This window comes from Grampus griseus, assembly GCF_964374135.1.
Source record: "Grampus griseus genome assembly, chromosome: 14".
Taxonomy (NCBI): domain Eukaryota; kingdom Metazoa; phylum Chordata; class Mammalia; order Artiodactyla; family Delphinidae; genus Grampus; species Grampus griseus.
In genome coordinates, this window is record NC_139008.1 from 35,948,879 (window position 1) to 35,967,115 (window position 18,237).

Genomic DNA, 18,237 nt, shown 5'->3' on the forward strand with positions numbered 1-18,237 from the left:
TTTCTGTAGTTCCTTTAGGTGTAAGGTTAGATTGTTTATTTGAGGTTTTTCTTCTTTCTTGAGGTAGGACTGTATTGCTATAAACTTCCCTCTTAGAACTGCTTTTGCTGCATTCCGTAGGTTTTGGGTCATCGTGTTTTCGTTGTTATTTGTCTCTAGGTATTTTTTGATTTCCTCTTTGATTTCTTCAGAAATCTCTTGGTTATTTAGTAACGTATTGTTTAGTCTCCATGTGTTTGTATTTTTTTACATTTTTTTCCCTGTAATTTATTTCTAATCTCATAGTGTTGTAGTTGGAAAAGATGCTTGATATGATTTCAATTTTCTTAAATTTACTGAGGCTTGATTTGTGACCCAAGATGTGATCTATCCTGGAGAATGTTCCGTGTGCACTTGAGAAGAAAGTGTAATCTGCTGTTTTTGGATGGAATGTCCTATAAATATCAATTAAATCTATCTGGTCTATTGTGTCATTTAAAGCTTGTGTTTCCTTATTAATTTTCTGTCTGGATGATCTGTCCATTGGTGTAAGTGAGGTGTTAAAGTACCCACTATTATTGTGTTACTGTTGATTTCCTCTTTTATAGCTGTTAGCATTTGCCTTATGTATTGAGGTGCTCCTCTGTTGGGTGCATAAATATTTACAATTGTTATATCTTCTTCTTGGATTGATCCCTTGATCATTATGTAGTGTCCTTCCTTGTCTCTTGTAACATTCTTTATTTTAAAGTCTATTTTATCTGATATGAGTATTGCTACTCCAGCTTTCTTTTGATTTCCACTTGCATGGAATATCTTTTTCCATCCCCTCACTTTCAGTCTGCATGTGTCCCTAGGTCTGAAGTGGGTCTCTGGTAGACAGCATATATATGCATCTTGTTTTTGTATCCATTCAGTGAGCCTGTGTCTTTTGGTTGGAACATTTAATCCATATTCACATTTAAGGTAATTATCAATGTGTATGTTCCTATTACTATTTTCTTAATTGTTTTGGGTTTGTTTTTGTAGGTCCTTTTCTTCTCTTGTGTTTCCCCTTTAGAGAAGTTCCTTTAGCATTTGTTGTAGAGCTGGTTTGGTGGTGCTGAATTATCTTAGCTTTTGCTTGTCTGTAAAGCTTTTGATTTCTCCAGCGAATCTGAATGAGATCCTTGCTGGGTAGAATAATCTTGGTTGTAGGTTCTTCCCTTTCATCGCTTTAAGTATATCATGCCACTCCCTTCTGGCTTGTAGAGTTTCTGCTGAGAAATCAGCTGTTAACCTAATGGAGTTCCCTTGTATGTTATTTGTCATTTTTCCCTTGTTGATTTTAATAATTTTTCTTTGTTTTTAATTTTTGTCAATTTGCTTACTATGTGTCTCAGTGTGTTTCTCCTTGAGTTTTTCCTGCCTGGGATTCTGCGCTTCCTGGACTTGGTTGGCTATTTCCTTTCCCATGTTAGGGAAGTTTTCGACTATAATCTCTTCAAATATTTTCTCTGGTCCTTTCTCTCTCTCTTCTCCTTCTGGGACCCCTATAATGCGAATGTTGGTGTGTTTAATGTTGTCCCAGAGATCTCTTAGGCTGTCTTCATTTCTTTTCATCCTTTTTTCTTTATTCTGTTCCGCAACAGTGAATTCCGCCATTCTGTCTTCCAGGTCACTTATCCGTTCTTCTGCCTCAGTTATTCTGCTATTGATTCCTTCTAGTGTATTTTTTCATTTCAGTTATTGTATTGTTCATCTGTTTGTTTGTTCTTTAATTCTTCTAGGTCTTTGTTAAACATTTCTTGCATCTTCTCGATCTTTGCCTCCATTCCTTTTCTGAGGTCCTGGATCATCCTCACTATCATTATTCTGAATTCTTTTTCTGGAAGGTTGCCTATCTCCACTTCATTTAATTGTTTTTCTGAGGTTTTATCTTGTTCCTTCTGGTACATAGTCCTCTGCCTTTTCATTTTGTCTGTCTGTGAATGTGGCTTTTGTTCAATAGGCTGTGGGATTGTAGTTCTTCTTGTTTCTGCTCAGTGGCTTCTCTTGTTCTCTTGTTGAGCATGGGCTCTAGGCACTCAGGCTTCAGTAGTTGTGGCACACGTGCTCTGTATTGTGGCTTGCGGGCTGTAGAGCGCAGGCTCAGTAGTTGTGGCACATGGGCTTTGTTGCTCTGCAGCATATGGGATCTTCCTGGACCAGTGCTCGAACCCGTGTCCCCTGCATTGGCAGACGGATTCTTAACCACTGCGCCACCAGGGAAGTCCCCCAAATCAGTTATTTTCTTACACGTTTTACAAAGAAGCATCTGACCCATGTTTCCAGATGATACAAGGTAATATTCTATTATACATCAACTATACTTTATATATTTTTTTAAAAGTTTAAAAAAAAAAGATAATGTTAGTCTGAAGAACTGGCACAAACAATTGACTGGCACCTGGATCAGCTGCTGTTGATCAGGGAAGGAGCATCCAAGTTAAACCCCATAAAGAGTGAATTCATCCTGCTGTGGAAGATTACATTTTTGGTGCCAGCGAGTATAGCATGAAGTACTGGGTGGGCTGGCTGCATTTGATACTTAAAACCAAATCACATTTCCACTGACACACAGCAGGGTGCCTGGAGGACAGGCTTTGGGAGGTAACTGGTTACATGGTGGAAGTTCTCAACCAGGGCAGTCTACCTTTCCTCTCCTCCAATGTGACGTGTGCAATTTGCACACATCAGGAGAGGAATTTTAGTGCCAGTGAGACTTGTAACCGAAAGCTCTGGTAATTAATGATTTATGATCTGTCCCTGAAACCACCAGATATTTTGTTAAACAGAAGTACAGGTAAGTGAGCGTGTCGTTTGCTCTCGGGGTGCCCAGTTGGAGGGAAGGCAGGTGAGCCCGTGTGGCAAGGAGGGGGCCTGGGGTCCTCACCGAGCCTGCCCCTCATTGCAGTCCACCGTGTTCACGGGCTCGGCTGTCCTGATCACCGTGGTGCACTACTGTAACTTCTGCCAGCTCAGCTCCTGGATGAGGTCCTCCTTGGCCACAGTCGTCGGGGCCGGGCCCCTGCTGCTGCTCTACGTCTCCCTCTGCCCAGACAGGTACGTGCACTGTGCCCTGCACAGAAGGACCACCTTTCTTCTTCTCCTTCTCACTTTTTCTTTTTGTTTTAATTGAAATATAATTGACATAGAACATATTAGTTTCAGGTGCACTATGTAATGATTTAATATTTGTGTATATTGTGAAATAATCACCACAGTAAGTCTAGTTAACATCTATCACCACACAAATATTTTTTTGTCGTGATGAGAACTTTTAAGAGTTACTCTTGGGGGAATTCCCTGCCGGTCCAGTGGTTAGGACTGTGAGCTTTCACTGCCGAGGGTGCGGGTTCGATCCCTGGTCAGGAAACTAAGATCCCACAAGCCATGCTGCATGGCCAAAAAACAAAACAAAACATGTTACTTTCTCAGCAACTTTCAAATATACAGTACAGTATCATTAACTGTGGTCCCCATGCTGTGCATTACTTCCCCAAGACTTGTTTATTTTATAACTGGAAATTTGTACCTTTTGACCACCTTCACCCATTTCACTCACCTCCCACCCCTGCCTCTGGCAACCACCAGTCTGTTCTCTGTATCTATGAGTTCATGGGGGTTTTTGTTTGTCTTAAGATTCTACATATAACTGAGATCATATGGTATTTGTCTTTCTCTGTCTGACTTATTTCACTTAACATAATGCTTTTAAGGTCTGTCTATGTTGTCACAAATGGCAGGATTTTCCTTCTTTTTTATGGGTGAGTAATACTGCATTGTATATATACCACATCTTCTTTATCCATTCATCCATTGATGGACACTTAGGTTGCTTCCCCTCTTGACTATTGTAAATAGTACTATAATGAACATGGGGTTGCAGATGTCTTTTCAAGTTACTGTTTTTGTTCCCTTCAGATATATTCCTAATAGTGGAACTGCTAGGTCATATGATAGTTCTGTTTTTAATTTGGGGGGAGCCTACATACTGTTTTCCATAGTGGCTGTACCAATTTACATTCCCACCAATAGTGCACGAGGCTTCTCTTCACATCTTCAACAACGCTTGCTATTTCTTGTCTTTTTTATAATACCTGTTCTAACGGGTGTGAGGTGATGTTTTACTGTGGTTTTGGTTTGCATTTCCCTGATGATTCGGGATGTTGAACAGCTTTTCATGTACCCATTGGCTATCTCTGTCTACTTTGGAAAAATGTCTATTTAGATCCTCTGTCCATTTTTTAACCAGATGGTTGGATTTTGCTGTTGAGTTGTGTCTGTCCCTTGCACTTTCTCGTCAGGACTAATGCACTCCACCCGAACAGACATTTCCTGTCACAACATGAAAGAGCTTTCAGCATACATAAAGTCAACAACTTGATGAAATGCCCAAAGAGTAATACACAAACGAAAGAAAAAGAAAATAACTTTAATAACATTATATGTATTGAATATTTGCCTGCAGACATCCTGGGGTGACCATCCCCAGCAGACATCATGCAGCAGTCACACGCTTGAACTCGCAGTTGTCCCTCGGTATCTGCAGGGGATTGGTTCCCAGACCACCCCTTGGATACCAAAATTCAAGAATGCTCAAGTTCCTTCTATAAATGGCATAATATGAATATTTTCATATAATCTACTAATGCCCTCCTGTATACTTTAAATCATCTCAAGATTACTTATAATACCTAATACAATGTAAGTGCTATGTAAATAGTTGTCAGCATGTGGCAAATTTAAGTTTTGCTTTTTTTGAACTTTCTGGGATTTTGTTTTTCCCTAATATTTTCAGTCTGAGGTTGGTTGAATCCGCAGATGCACAACCTATGGACGCAGAGGGTCGACTGTACTTATGATGAAGAAGTTTGAATTTAAGAAAGTAGGACCAGAAGCCGTTTCATACAAGACTATGAAGAAAATGAAGTGATAGAGGTATAGGTGACACAAAAATGAAAAGAGGAAGCTGGTCCTAACCTTTTGTAGTAGGGCCAGTGTGCCGAGACAGGTTACAGAGTGTTGAAGTGGAGGAAATGAAGAAGTGTGATGGTCTTGCGAGTGACCTGGCCTTATTCATAAATATCATGTCATAACAGTTCTCCATGTTGTAACAGGAAACGTTAGGGCAATGACGAATCACTGGAAATATATCATTTATCTTGAAATCCTTCCACATATTGAAGAGTGGATTCCATCCCTGGTACTCAGATGGCCTTCAAAGCCCTCTCACAGGGACTTCCTTGGCGGTCCAGTGGTAAAGACTTCGCCTTCCAATGCAGCGGGTGCGGGTTCGATCCCTGGTCGGGGAGCTAAGATCCCACATGTCTCGCAGCCAAAAAAACCAACATAAAACAGAAGCAGTATTGTAACAAATTCAATAAAGACTTTAAAAATGGTCCACAACAACAACAACAAAATCTTTAAAAAAAAAAAAAAAGCCCTCTCACAGATGGTGTGGGGAAGAGAAACAGGAGCTTTGTGAAGACCCCTGGGGGCAGGATGTGTTCTTACTGCTGTGCTACAAAGAATTTAAAAATTAAAATATAGAGGATGGCAGTGATAGGTGCTATATTTGAAACATCCTTTGTTAATGAAATCCAGTAAGACCCCTACCTTTCATGTGTTCTACAAATTAAATCACATTTGGTTCTTAGCGTTAAAATGAGTCTGAGGGCTTCCCTGGTGGCGCAGTTGTTGGGAGTCCGCCTGCCGATACAGGGGACGCGCGTTCGTGCCCCGGTCCGGGAGGATCCCGCGTGCCGCGGAGCGACTGGGCCCGGGAGCCATGGCCGCTGGGCCTGCGCGTCCGGAGCCTGTGCTCCGCAACGGGAGAGGCCACAGCAGTGGGAAGCCCGCATACCGCAAAAAAAAAAAAAAAAAAAAAAAAAAAGAGTCTGAAATTACCTGTTGCACATTTGCAACTGGTTTTGTGGCTTTTAACCTTTTCAACTAAATATGTAGTTGGAAATACAATGATACCTTGGATAGCAGGGTGCACACGGTGAGTAATTTATTCAGAAATTTCAGGGGAATGTCTCAAAGCCATTAAGCTTCTGTTTCTGTAACAGACTTCTCCTAAATGTTGGACTTTTTTGTAACTGCTTATGTTTTATGTTAGCACATATTAAAGAATCATTTATTTAAAATTACAGTGGGTTTAGGTTAGGATATTTCAAAATTACATGGGACATTTCCCTATTGTGCTTTGCAGGGCATCTAACATTCCTGGCTCCCCAAACAATCAGAGGGACCCCCAGTGTTTCCAAAATGCCCCCTAGGAATGGTATTACTGTTGCCAAGAACCATTGCTCAAAAGTAGAAAGTGGTCCAAGTTGTCTCAATATCAGACAAAATTGCCATAGTGCATTTTGGGTATTACCAAAGCAGTGGTCAGTAATGGACAGGGTGAGTATCCTTCCTCAGTTTACTTAATGAAATAATAACCACATGAAAGATATTCAAGTTCTCTGCAAATTAAGATCAAAAAGGAAGTAGAAATGTCATTCAGCATTTGAAAGGAAACTTTAATGAATAGTTAAATTACTTTAAGCAAAACAAAGTGTCATTTTTCCTTTCTGAAGGTGCGGCCTTTTGGAATTATGGTCATTATAAAGCTCTTTCCCAAGAGCATGAAATTCAACAGTCTGACTTTTAACCTTTTAGATCCAACACAAATACTCCATCAGCCATTCACAGTGTCATTTAGTCACTGGTGCAGGCCTTTTCCACTTGGATCTAGAGAGCCGTAGCGATAGGAAACCCATCCATCGCCTTTTCACCTAGAAATCAAATAGCAGGTCTTGAGGTAGGGCTGGCGGTTGAATCTCTGCTGGACCCAGTACACCCGCATTCACGCAGAATCTTTTCAGCCTGTCCACCCTGTCACTGCTGAGCCGAGCCCAGCGTAGGGAACATGTGGGGAGGACAAAACATAAACTCAACTCCTGTGAAGCTGGCGGGGGGGACTCTTCCAGCTTTGGGGAGACACAGACACGTGGGTTACAGCAGTGTCACAGTCACGTCTGGACAGGGTAAGAAGAGGACAGTTTGTGTGTAGCTCTTGTTTTTCTTTCCTTTTCTGTGAAGTCATTTAATACCTCCTGTAATCAAAAAAGCCACTCTGAGCCCTCACTGGCCTTTGTTGCCCAGGAGAGCTGCTCACAGGTGCTCTGCAACGTCCCCTTTTCAGGGAGCAAGGCTGGGGGACCTGAAGGATGAAGCATCAGGGCACTTGCCCCGGGTGGAGAGGTTTGGGTGATTTGTGGGCCTGAGTGGACGCTGGGTAACATGACCCCAGAGGAAGCTGTGCAGCATGTGGAGAGAATGGGGCTGGGTGTCTTGGGTACCTTCCCAAGCACCAAGAGAGAGATCTTTAGTTAGGTGTGGTTTTGATGCCTTAAAATTGGGGTTTGATTGCTTTGGTCATCACCAGTAGCAAAGTCCGTCTTCTCCAGTAAGTAATCTGCCAACGCCTCCGGCGGGGCCTTTTGACATTGATCCTTTGTCAGTAGACTTCGCTGTTTGAACGTGACTGAAGTTTCTAGCCTGTAGGACACGACACCATAGATAAGTCCTTAACAGCAAAATGAAGTCCTTAGAGATTCTTCCTTGATTTCGCTTTTTAGTGGTTGTGCCTACTTTCCACAGCTGATATAAAGGCTTTTACATTGTTGTCTTTACCATTTTGTCATTCTTCATTAACACACAGCATCAAATTATAATAGAAATTTACTATCCTTAACTTTCTACCTTGATCTCCACCTTAAAAATAGGAAAGTTGTTTTTATTTAAACTCTTCTCAGATTGCTTTGTATAATGCCCTTTTTGCTTTTTATAATAATAGTTTTCTGCATTTTAATTTCAGTTCCATAGTAATTTCACACCTGGATGCAGTACAGAATTTCAGGTAAGCTTTTAACATTGTGCCTATATCTGAATAAATGGGTGTAACTGTATTATTACTGCTGGTTATTTCTAAGTTTCCTGAAAAACAGTTGTATCTTGAATTAAAGAAACAACATATGCATTCTTACAAGAGTAAGTGGAAGATATCTATTTGTTAAAATATCAGTTCATACTTATAATATCTTCGGGAAAATGAATAATTGTTAAGACATAGGCAGGGGACTTCCTGGTGGTCCAGCGGTTAAGACGCCATGCTTCCAATGCAGGGGGCCCAGGTTCAATCCCTGGTCAGATCCCGCAACTGAAGATCCTGTACATGGCAACAAAGATCCCGAGTACTGCAACTAATACTCCGCGCAGCCTAATTAATTAATTTTTTTCAAAAAAGACATAAGCAGGTTTCTCCCACTCTCTGAAAGTAGAGCGTTCCTGTGAAAACTTTCCTAAGACAAAAAGTGAAGAAGCAGTTCCGTTAGGACACAGCTTGCTAACGGAGGCACAGAGTAAGTTGAGGTAAAGCACAGATGCTTACAGACACAGTTCAGAGCTGTGGTGGCTGATGCTGCGATGCTCAGTGTGGTTCCAGGGAAGGAGCTTGGCGGGGCCGCTCCTGCCTCTCAGGATGGCGCTGCCTCTGTAACACTCACTGCGAAACAAATGCTGAACGTTAGTTTTGCTTTTTGCCTTTTTTTCTAAAGGCAAAAATCCCCTTCAGATTTCTTTCATTAGCAAAAACAGGTACTAATGTAGGTCTTTCATCAGAGCAAAGCGGTGAAAAGCGAACTTTCAAAAAGCGAGGGTTTCCTGTGTTAGATTTGGTTTAATTTTATATAAGACATTAGAATGTTACAAAGGAGATCTCACAAATCAAAGAAAATTTATTCCCTAAAATATTTTGAAATAACTGACTAGAAATTTGAAACAAATAAATGTTGGGCCCTTGCTTTACTATAAACATCAAAATTAATTCTAAATAAATTGAAGTCAAAAATTTTTAAATTATATAAAACTATATAAACATCTAGAAAAAATAAAATTAAGCAGTTCTCAAGCTTCTAAGACAGAGATAACTTTCCAATCTTACAAATAATAAATAGAACCACACGCACAAAAAAATAAGACTGACCGAGGGGATGATAAAAGCAGACTGAAAAAAATATTTGTGAGACTGTTATGTAAAGAGCTAATTAAGACCTGTGTAGATAAAAGACCAAAAAAATCACAAAAGAGGAAATGTAGTAGAAGATAAATAGGCTACTACACAAGTCATTGCACTATTAAATAACTACAGAATTCCTTCTGATCTTCAAATCATACCTTCAAAATGTTACCATGTGAATACCCAGTGTAGGCCAGGGTGTGGCACATATATGAATTGATGGTGTTTAATATAGGTTTGTTTAATCTACACAGTAACCTGCTATATTAGGTAACTTTGTCCCCATTTTCCAGATAAGAAAGCTGAAGCTCAGAGAAGGAACCTGCCTATGGACACTGGCAGTGTTCAGACCCTGGCCTCCCTCACTACCAGGCCATGCTTCTTCTGCCATGCCTCATTACTTTTCAGAATGGTACAATAGTTTTGGAAAGTAATTTGGCAATCTATAAAACATAGTCATAAAAATGTCCATCACCTTTAAACTAATAATTCTGTTTTTGCTTATCTGCTGAGGAAATAATTCAGCATTTGGTAAAGGCTGCATGCCCCAAAATATTGAACATCTGATTGATAATATTGAAAGTTCATCAGCAACTTCAGTTGTCAGTAAAAAAGAAATTAATTAAATTATGATACATATACCCAAATATTACAACTGTTAAAATGCAGCAATGTGGAAAGCATTTATGGTTTTCATTTTTCATTTATTATGTGAAATTACATAGGTCTTATAGCTACAGCTAGGTATTTCATTGTATATAAAAAAAAGTAAGGTATGTAATACTTACGATCTAATGATGAGTGATGATTTTTTCTCTGTTTCTACAATTAAAAAATTAAATACCTGTGGACATTTAGATGTTGGGAAGGAGAATTAAAGTGACAATGGAACAAAAACAGAATACAGATGTTTCTGTGTATGATTGACAATTATAAGATTTAGTAGCAAAACACCTAATATCTTTTTTTAAGTTAACTTTCTTTTGACGTATAACACATACACAGAAAAGCCTCCAGATCATGAAGACAGCTCAGTGAATTTTCACTAGTGAACACACCCATTTAACTGCCACCCAGACCAAGAAATAGAACATTACCCAGAAGCCCCCCTTATGCCTCCTCTTGGTGCATCCCGCCCCCATCCTAGGCGTAGATTTTAAATGGCATGGAAATATACCAAAATTTTAATGCATCCCACGTTGAGCTGGCTAGGACGAGTGGTCTCTGTTTTCCGTTTTTCTCTATTTTGTAATCCCTCTTTTCCGTGATAATGAACTATACTGTTTTTTACTCTGACTTCCATTTGTCCATCTATTAAGTTACCTCTTGCATTTAGTCACAAAATTCCTCCTTTTGGGACTGCCCTTTACTATTTGAATTTAGGAGTAGAACCATCGCCTTCCTTGTTCCTTCTGCAGTAGGATAAGAAGTACAGGTTGTAGAGTGGAAATAATTCTCTCACCCGCTGGTTACAGATCTTCTGTTGCAAGGCAGCCCCTTGGGCACAACATGTCAGCCTGTGCATTAGGACCCTTCCTTTTAAGCAAAGGTAAAAGCAAGCAGTGCAGTTGTTTCCCTTTCCCTGTCACACCTGCCCACGTTTCGTATTCTTCTGCTCCACCCAGAGGGCACTGGCCTGTGCCCATCCCAGGCTCAGGCCACACTGCCGGCTTTAGCTACAGCACAATTGAGGAAACCGAGACAACGCCACCCAGTTCTACCACCGGATTCTACAATGCCTGGTTCTAGGATGACCTTAAGCCTTGGTGACGTCTCCTAATAAAGAGGCTGTTCCTCAGTGTTATCACTTTGGAGAAACCGGAGGAAAGGTCAACTCCTAAGCCAAGGAGATGGGCTCATGTAGAGAAGACTCACTCCCTCCAGATTCTCTCCCTACTCTGAGCCAACAAGAGGGCTTGAGGGGCTGGACATAGATCTGTTTTAGTATCTAAAATAGTTATTTTGTTTAGTACTTTAGATTCATAGTAAGTACTGCCATTTGTTTAAATGACAGTTGGCAAAATAAATGAGTGAAGTGTGGTGCATCTTGCCATAGAGGCTGTTTTGGGTTCCTGGTTCTTAGGCATTAAGTCATAGAACCTCTGTCAGGGTCCCCAAGACCACCCTCAGGTCTGATCATTCACTTGGAGGACTCAGGACTCAGCACATGGTTGTACCCGTGGCTGTGGTTTCTTACAGCAAAAGGACACAGAGCAAAATCAGCAGAGAACAAAAGTGCATGAGACAGAGTCCAGAGGAAACCAGGCGCCAGCGTTCGAGAGTCCTCTCTCAGTGGAGTCGTATGAGATGCACTTAATTCTTCCAGCAATGAGCTGTGACAGCACGTGTGAAACACCCTCCTGGGAAGCCCATCAGAGACTCCAGGGTTTTTCTTGGTGGCTGGTCACATAGGCGCCCTTTGCCTGGCATGTACCAAAATTCCAGATTTTCGGAAGGAGGGCAGGTGCAGAAACCACATTGTTTGTACGAACAGTCCAGGCACGGTGAGCCCCTCTCATCAAGGACTGGTGGGAACCCTCCCCAAATCCAAGCTCCCCAATGCCAGCCTAGGGCACCCTGCTGGTTCTACAGACATAGCCTCAGGCCCTTTCTGCACAGACCCTTAGGCCGGTAGAGACTTAGCAATACTCCAGCCCATCTTCAGTTTACTCGTGAGGAAACTGAGACCTGAAAGATGGTGTGACCTGCCCAAGGCTCTCAGAGCTCTGTGGGGGGCCAGCCCGGTCACAGTCCAGGCATCATTACTCCAAAGCCAGGCTTTTGTGACTGTGTTTCATGGAAGGCGTTATGACCAGATTGGTCAGTTTCATTATTTTTAATATGCCTAAGTACAGGTAACATTAAAATTCATTAAAAAACACTCTGATGGTAGAATTGAGCTTTCTGTGCCATGGTACTCTCTAAACTCAGGGTCCATCTGTTCCATGTATAATTATATTCATATAAGTGACCCAGACCATTGTTATGTAAAATCTAGCGGCCTGCTCTGTGCATTTTAGAGTACATCAGGGTACAGTTTACATGAGCAGAGCAATCACAGCGTTGTAAACAGATAAAAGAGAGATGAGAAGGAAATTCAACAAACATTAACAGTGATCACCTCTGGATGGTGTGATGATGGGTGAATCTTTTTTCTTTCTACTTTCACCCTAAATTTTATATGATGAGTATGTAGTATTTTTAAGTGGAAAAAATTATATTTAAAGAATAAACTTTAGAAGAGACTGCCCACGCTAATCTTCAGTCCTGGGATCCCAAGCTGTGGCCCTTCGGCACTGTGGAACTGTAGAACAGACCAAGTAGACTTGGTCATCAGAGGGAATAGAAATGGGCTCAGCCCTTAGAAGGGCAGTTTGGAAATTTCTACCGGAATTCTAAGTGTATTTTAAATGACTCAGCAGTTCCACTTCCAGGAGTTTATCCCACAGACAGGCTCATTCATATGCACAAAGACACTCGGGAATATCCACTGTAACCTCGTTCCTAGTAGTCAAAGATGGACACAACTGATCGCCCTCTGCAGGGGACTGGTTGTTACAGCACAGCCGTGTGTTAGAATAGTGCGCAACAGAAAGGTTACCTCATAGGAAAGACAGTTATTTTCCATTGTTTATACTGTTTGAGTTTCTTACAGTGTGTTACTCTTAAAAGTATACATTTTATATTATTTTTAAAAATGGTTAAGTTATCTTAAATGACTTTGGCAAAACAGAACTAACCCCAGGGCGGGTGGGAGGGAGGGGGCAGGGGAATTATATCAGAGTGTATCAGAGGACGTGAAATTTCTTGGGTGTGACAGTGGTGGTGTGATTCCATAGGGAGACGTCCTTTTTCTTAGGAGATTCGTACTGAACTCTTCAGGATTGAAGTGGCAGGTTACTTTCAGACTGTTCAGCAAAGTATGCCTGTGTGAGTGTGTGTGCGCGTGTGCAGTTTGTGTTGACAGAGGGAAACAGCAGAGTAGCACAATGTTGGCAATTGTTGCATCCAGGAGAAGGGTATACAAATGTTTGTTTTGCCAGTCTCTTAACCTTTTTGTAAGGTTGAGATTTTTCAAAATAAAAAGTTGGGAAAAAAGAAAAGATTTTAAAAATCAAGGAGCTAAAGACTTCTGAAAAACAAAGCAAGTACAAAGCACTCATTACAGGAATCTTACAAGAGTGACTCTTTATCACGCCACATCTTTCTAAACAGAAACAGGTCACTCTGCAGCTGCAGGTGGTTGAAAGTTTGAGCTGCACAAAACTCTGTGCAGGATGCTGGTTAGCTGGGCTGGTTCAGAACCTGGAAGCACTGGGCAGTAACCTTTCCCTTAAAGATGCATTTCAGAAGGCACATCCTTTGTCCTCTCTTTCCTCTCCAGCTCCAAGAGGAATCCGTGCAACGCCTCGCTGCCGCACGACAGCAGGAGCCCAGCCAGCCTGATCGGCCAGGAGGTGATTCTTGTCTTCTTCCTCCTGCTCTTGTTGGTCTGGTTCCTGAATCGAGAATTCGAAGTCAGCTACCGCCTACACTACCACGGGGACGTGGAGGCGGACCTGCACCGCACTAAGATCCAGAGCATGAGGGACCAGGCCGACTGGCTGCTGAGAAACATCATCCCCTACCACGTGGCCGAGCAGCTGAAGGTCTCCCAGACCTACTCGAAGAACCACGACAACGGAGGAGTCATCTTCGCCAGCATCGTCAACTTCAGCGAGTTCTATGAGGAGAACTACGAGGGCGGCAAGGAGTGCTACCGGGTCCTCAACGAGCTGATCGGGGACTTCGACGAGCTCCTGAGCAAGCCGGACTACAGCAGCATTGAGAAGATCAAGACCATCGGGGCCACATACATGGCCGCGTCGGGGCTGAACGCCACACAGTGCCGTGACGGCAGCCACCCGCAGGAGCACCTGCAGATCCTGTTTGAGTTCGCCAAGGAAATGATGCGCGTGGTGGACGACTTCAACAATAACATGCTCTGGTTCAACTTCAAGCTCAGGGTGGGCTTCAACCATGGGCCCCTGACGGCAGGCGTCATTGGCACCACCAAGCTGCTGTACGACATCTGGGGAGACACGGTCAACATCGCCAGCAGGATGGACACCACGGGGGTGGAGTGCCGCATCCAGGTCAGCGAGGAAAGCTACCGCGTCCTGAGCAAGATGGGCTACGACTTCGACTACAGAGGGACGGTGAACGTCAAGGGCAAAGGCCAGATGAAGACCTACCTGTACCCCAAGTGCACAGACAACGGGATGGTGCCGCAGCACCAGCTCTCCATCTCCCCTGACATCCGAGTCCAGGTGGACGGCAGCATCGGACGCTCCCCCACGGACGAGATCACCAACCTGGTGCCTTCCGTACAGAACCCGGACCAGGTGTCCCTGGGCTCCGAGAACAACACACAGGCCAGGGACACTCACCCGTCTTCTAAGAAACCCTGGAAGGAGCCCATCAAAGCCGAAGAAAGGTGTAGGTTCAGCAAAGCCATAGAGAAAAGCGACTGTGAAGAAGCAGGGGTGGAGGAAGCCAATGAACTCACCAAGCTCAACGTCTCAAAGAGGGCATGATGCGGCCCAGCGCCGCCCGCGGTGCTCTGTCCGTCCAGGTTCCACAGTTCCCGTCCCCGGACGTGGTGTCCTGTGGTCATTGCAGCCCTAACTTCTGTGTGGATCACAGTTATTCAGGGTTCATCTTCATCCGTTTTTTTCCTCTTCCCCCTTGGTGTGACCATTTGGCAGTGTGGAGAACAAGTGCCTTCAGGGGCTGGCGCGGCCTGGAGTCCAGGGAAGGTGCGGCCAGGGTGTGGCGCTGGGTGGTGGTGGACGTTAAAACAGAAGCTGTGGTTAAAATATTATTTTTATTGCTTTTTCTCACGAGACACTTTTTTTTTTTGCTAATACAATGTTTTTGAGGTTTTTTTTCTGTATACGTACTAGTGTTTTTCCAGTGACCTGACCTTTCTATGTAAACACATAGACGCACACACACTTGCATTCATGAATCTGAGATCAAGTGCCAGTAACTCACTGGGCGGGGATGCTGGGGGGGTGCAGGCTGAGGACCGTAGAGGGCCATCAGCCAGGACACTGGTGTCCCCTGACATGCGCCTTCCAGGCCAGCCGGGCCCTCAGAGGCTGTGACTGCACCCACCGCCCCCCACACCCAGCAGCTTTAGGGCTTCCTCCTCGTGCAGGCCGAGATTCCAAATGCTTACCGGCCTCACAGCTCATGAACCCAGGCCTCAGGTATCTAAAAGCCCTTTTTCATTCTGCTCCCGCCCCAAGGGGTCTTCCAGCTGGAGCGGAGGGGCTTGTCTTGGAAGCTGACTCAACTGAGAGGAAACGCAAAATAAACATCCAAGGGTTGCATTTATTTATTTATTTATTTATCAGGAAACGTGTGTGTCTTGGGGAGGGTTGCCGGGTCATTCTGTCTGGGGAAGGGCAGTAGGCTGAGGGGGTGGGGTGTGGTCACAGAGGGCACAGCAGAAGGATGAGAAGGTGTCCGTTAGTGCTTCAGCTACTCTGGGCCGCCTCCCCCGCCAGGGGCTGAGCAGGACCCCACTGGGCACGGCCTGCACACTCTGGGTCGGGGAAGCCCTCGGCCACCACTTTTAAAGCAAAAGCCCTCCTCCTGCTCCCCACCCAGGGGGTCTGCTCACGACAGGGGTGGGATCAGAACCGGCTCGCTGTGAAGCAGTTCTGGGCAGAGCACCATGGCCGCGGGCAGCGCTTGGCTTCCACATTCAGAAAGCTGCTTCATCCTTTCCTTTTCTCAGCCTGTGCAGGACCCATTTGTGGTGGGGTTGAGCCTGGTGAGTGGATCCCAGCCCTATTTAAATGGAGCTCTTACCCTGGAAGTAGGGACAGAATCGTCTGGATGGAAATGAGGTATGGAACCGGGGAAGTACAGAAAACCCAAGGAAATTGTTTCTGTGCCCTTTGTTGCTAATCCTGCTTGTAATTACCGTTTTGCCACGTTGAGTCTGAAGTTTATGTAGGATTGAACTCAGGCCAGAGTTGCCCTGTCATAGTCATATGACACCTCATTCTTAAGGTGGCTGCAGCTCATGGGATATTTGAGGACTGGCTCCTGCTCTGTGTAAGGTCTTCTCCGATGTGCCCTGTGTATTTTCTTTTCACTGGTAAATCTCTATGTAGATTTCACATCTGCATTAAGTCCTGTTATCACTCCTCACCAAATACGTACAGAATCTGCCCTTCCTGGCATCATGAAGTATTGATTCTGGTCCCCCAGCTCCCCAGGGACATGCATGGCACAGACCCCAGCAGTACGGTTGTAGCCAGGATCTCCATGTCCAGGGAGATTTGCCTTCAGGTTTTACTGTCAGATTGTTGGTCTTCCAATGCTAGAGAAATAGAGAAAGGATGACTGTGACATTACCTCTTCTAAAGAATGTATTCTTATAAAATCCTGCAGAGATTTTATTTTTTCTGAAAAACACTACCTGATGCTCTCCTTGTCTGTCAGCCTTGTGGGCATGTCAGGGGTTCCTTCCATCAGTATTAAGACGTGTATTGAGTGTGGGCCTCGCCCTCCACCATCTGGCTCCAGGCTCTGCAGCTTTGGTGGCGGCTAGGGGCCTGGGTGCTTCCTGCTGTTCCCCGTGTCTCTGCTGTTCCACTCAAAACATGCTCCACAGAGTTCATCTCTGCACACGCTTCCTCCCTATCAAACTTTTTTTTTTTTCCCTTCCTCTCCTGCGATTCCTGGGAAGCCAAGAGGCTGCGGACGCAGGGAGAGAGTGGTGACGTCCACCTGTCCAGTTCAACATTGTGCAAATGGAAGCCTTTGTGGACGGTTTAAATTGTCTTTAAAAAAACACCCCGAGCGAGCCTTCCTAAGCAGCCAGTACAGATGTTCTCTTTGGGCCACCAGTGACCCAGGTCCTTCCCAGCCCCTGCTTGGAAGCATACCTCAGCACAGAACCACGGAGTGCCTGCACCCGCAGCGCCAGGCCTCTGACTCCGTGGGCATTGAGCAGACGGTGGCTGAAGACAGGCTTCTGAGCAGCGGGTTCAAGCGCTTCCGATTAGGTGGAGGCGTTCTTCAGAGTGGCAATACCTCCTGTGAACTTAGGGCAGGAAGCAATACTTCAGAATTGAATGTGTGTAAATAGTTGCTTTGAGTTGCAATTGCTAGTTCTTCTTGGCCTCAGGTCAGATCAAATTATATATGTATAAATATATATAAACAAACACAAATAATTGCATCCAATGCAAACAAATGCAGAGCATCAGTTATGAAACCCTCACAGAGCTTGGAGGCTGCTCACGGCTCCGTTACCCTGACTGTGCTGTGGAGACACCTGCACATTTGCACTTGACATTGAGAGCCAAAGGGCCGCGTGCTTCCCCATTATGTGGGCTGTAGTGATTTGTAGTTTCCAAAGATCTGTCCGCGTTTGCATTTCTAGACTTTCGAAGTAAGCACTTTTTGGTGGTTGTTTCGAAAAATCACGTCATGCCTAGAATATGAAAATTAAATCTGCGAGAACCAATTGTTTGCGTTCTCCATCTTTCCTTTGCTCTACCCTTTTTAAGTTGTTAATCCTAATAATTTCAAAATGCACCCACTGAAGAAATGGACATTAAAATACTCTAAAATCTCAATATTTGATGCCTGGTATTTCCTCATCGACAAGATCGTTACCACTTCCGAGATTAGGGCGCTCCTTTTTCCCTGCCATTTGTGGCTGAAATAGGAAGCTTTGCAGGTCTTTTACATCGTGACTTTGAAAACAGGGCAACTAAAAACTCTTATTGTGTGTGTATGTGTGTGTGTGTGTGTTTTAAATGGACACATTTGCTACAGTGAACTTTGGTTGAGAATTATTTATTTTTACATGGAACAGAAGCAGGTTGCAGGACAAATTTTGCTTGCGACCACATCCTGATTTTTTTAGACCTTCTAAATAGTTTTTCCCGCAATATCTTCAGCAACTGACTGAGAAGATGAAGTAAGTTTTCTGAAAAGATGTGCCTGCATAGCCTCTTCCTTACAGAGTCCTGGGGTGCCTGTATCATGGGGAAGTCACAAACCCATTTCGGAATCTGTTTAAAGTCACAGAGCGTCTTTGCCAAAAATCACACATGCCATTTTACATGTCATAGGGGCTCACAGCACCTCCAAACCTG

The 18,237-nt window shown here is 43.8% G+C and overlaps 1 protein-coding gene across 2 annotated transcripts in view; it reads left to right on the forward strand.

The window, feature by feature from the left end:
* The window catches only part of ADCY9 (adenylate cyclase 9), a 132,141-nt gene extending 114,233 nt beyond the window's left edge, over positions 1–17,908 (forward strand). The window contains exons 8-11 of one of the 2 annotated variants that reach the window (XM_082671129.1): positions 2,915–3,063; positions 3,720–3,767; positions 7,871–7,912; positions 13,455–17,908. In XM_082671129.1, coding sequence (XP_082527255.1) covers positions 2,915–3,063; positions 3,720–3,767; positions 7,871–7,912; positions 13,455–14,646 — 1,431 coding nt within the window. In that variant the 3' untranslated portion in view covers positions 14,647–17,908. The remainder of the gene's footprint in view (positions 1–2,914; positions 3,064–3,719; positions 3,768–7,870; positions 7,913–13,454) is intronic. The other variant, XM_082671130.1, reaches the window with a different exon arrangement.
* Positions 17,909–18,237: the final 329 nt, after the last annotated feature.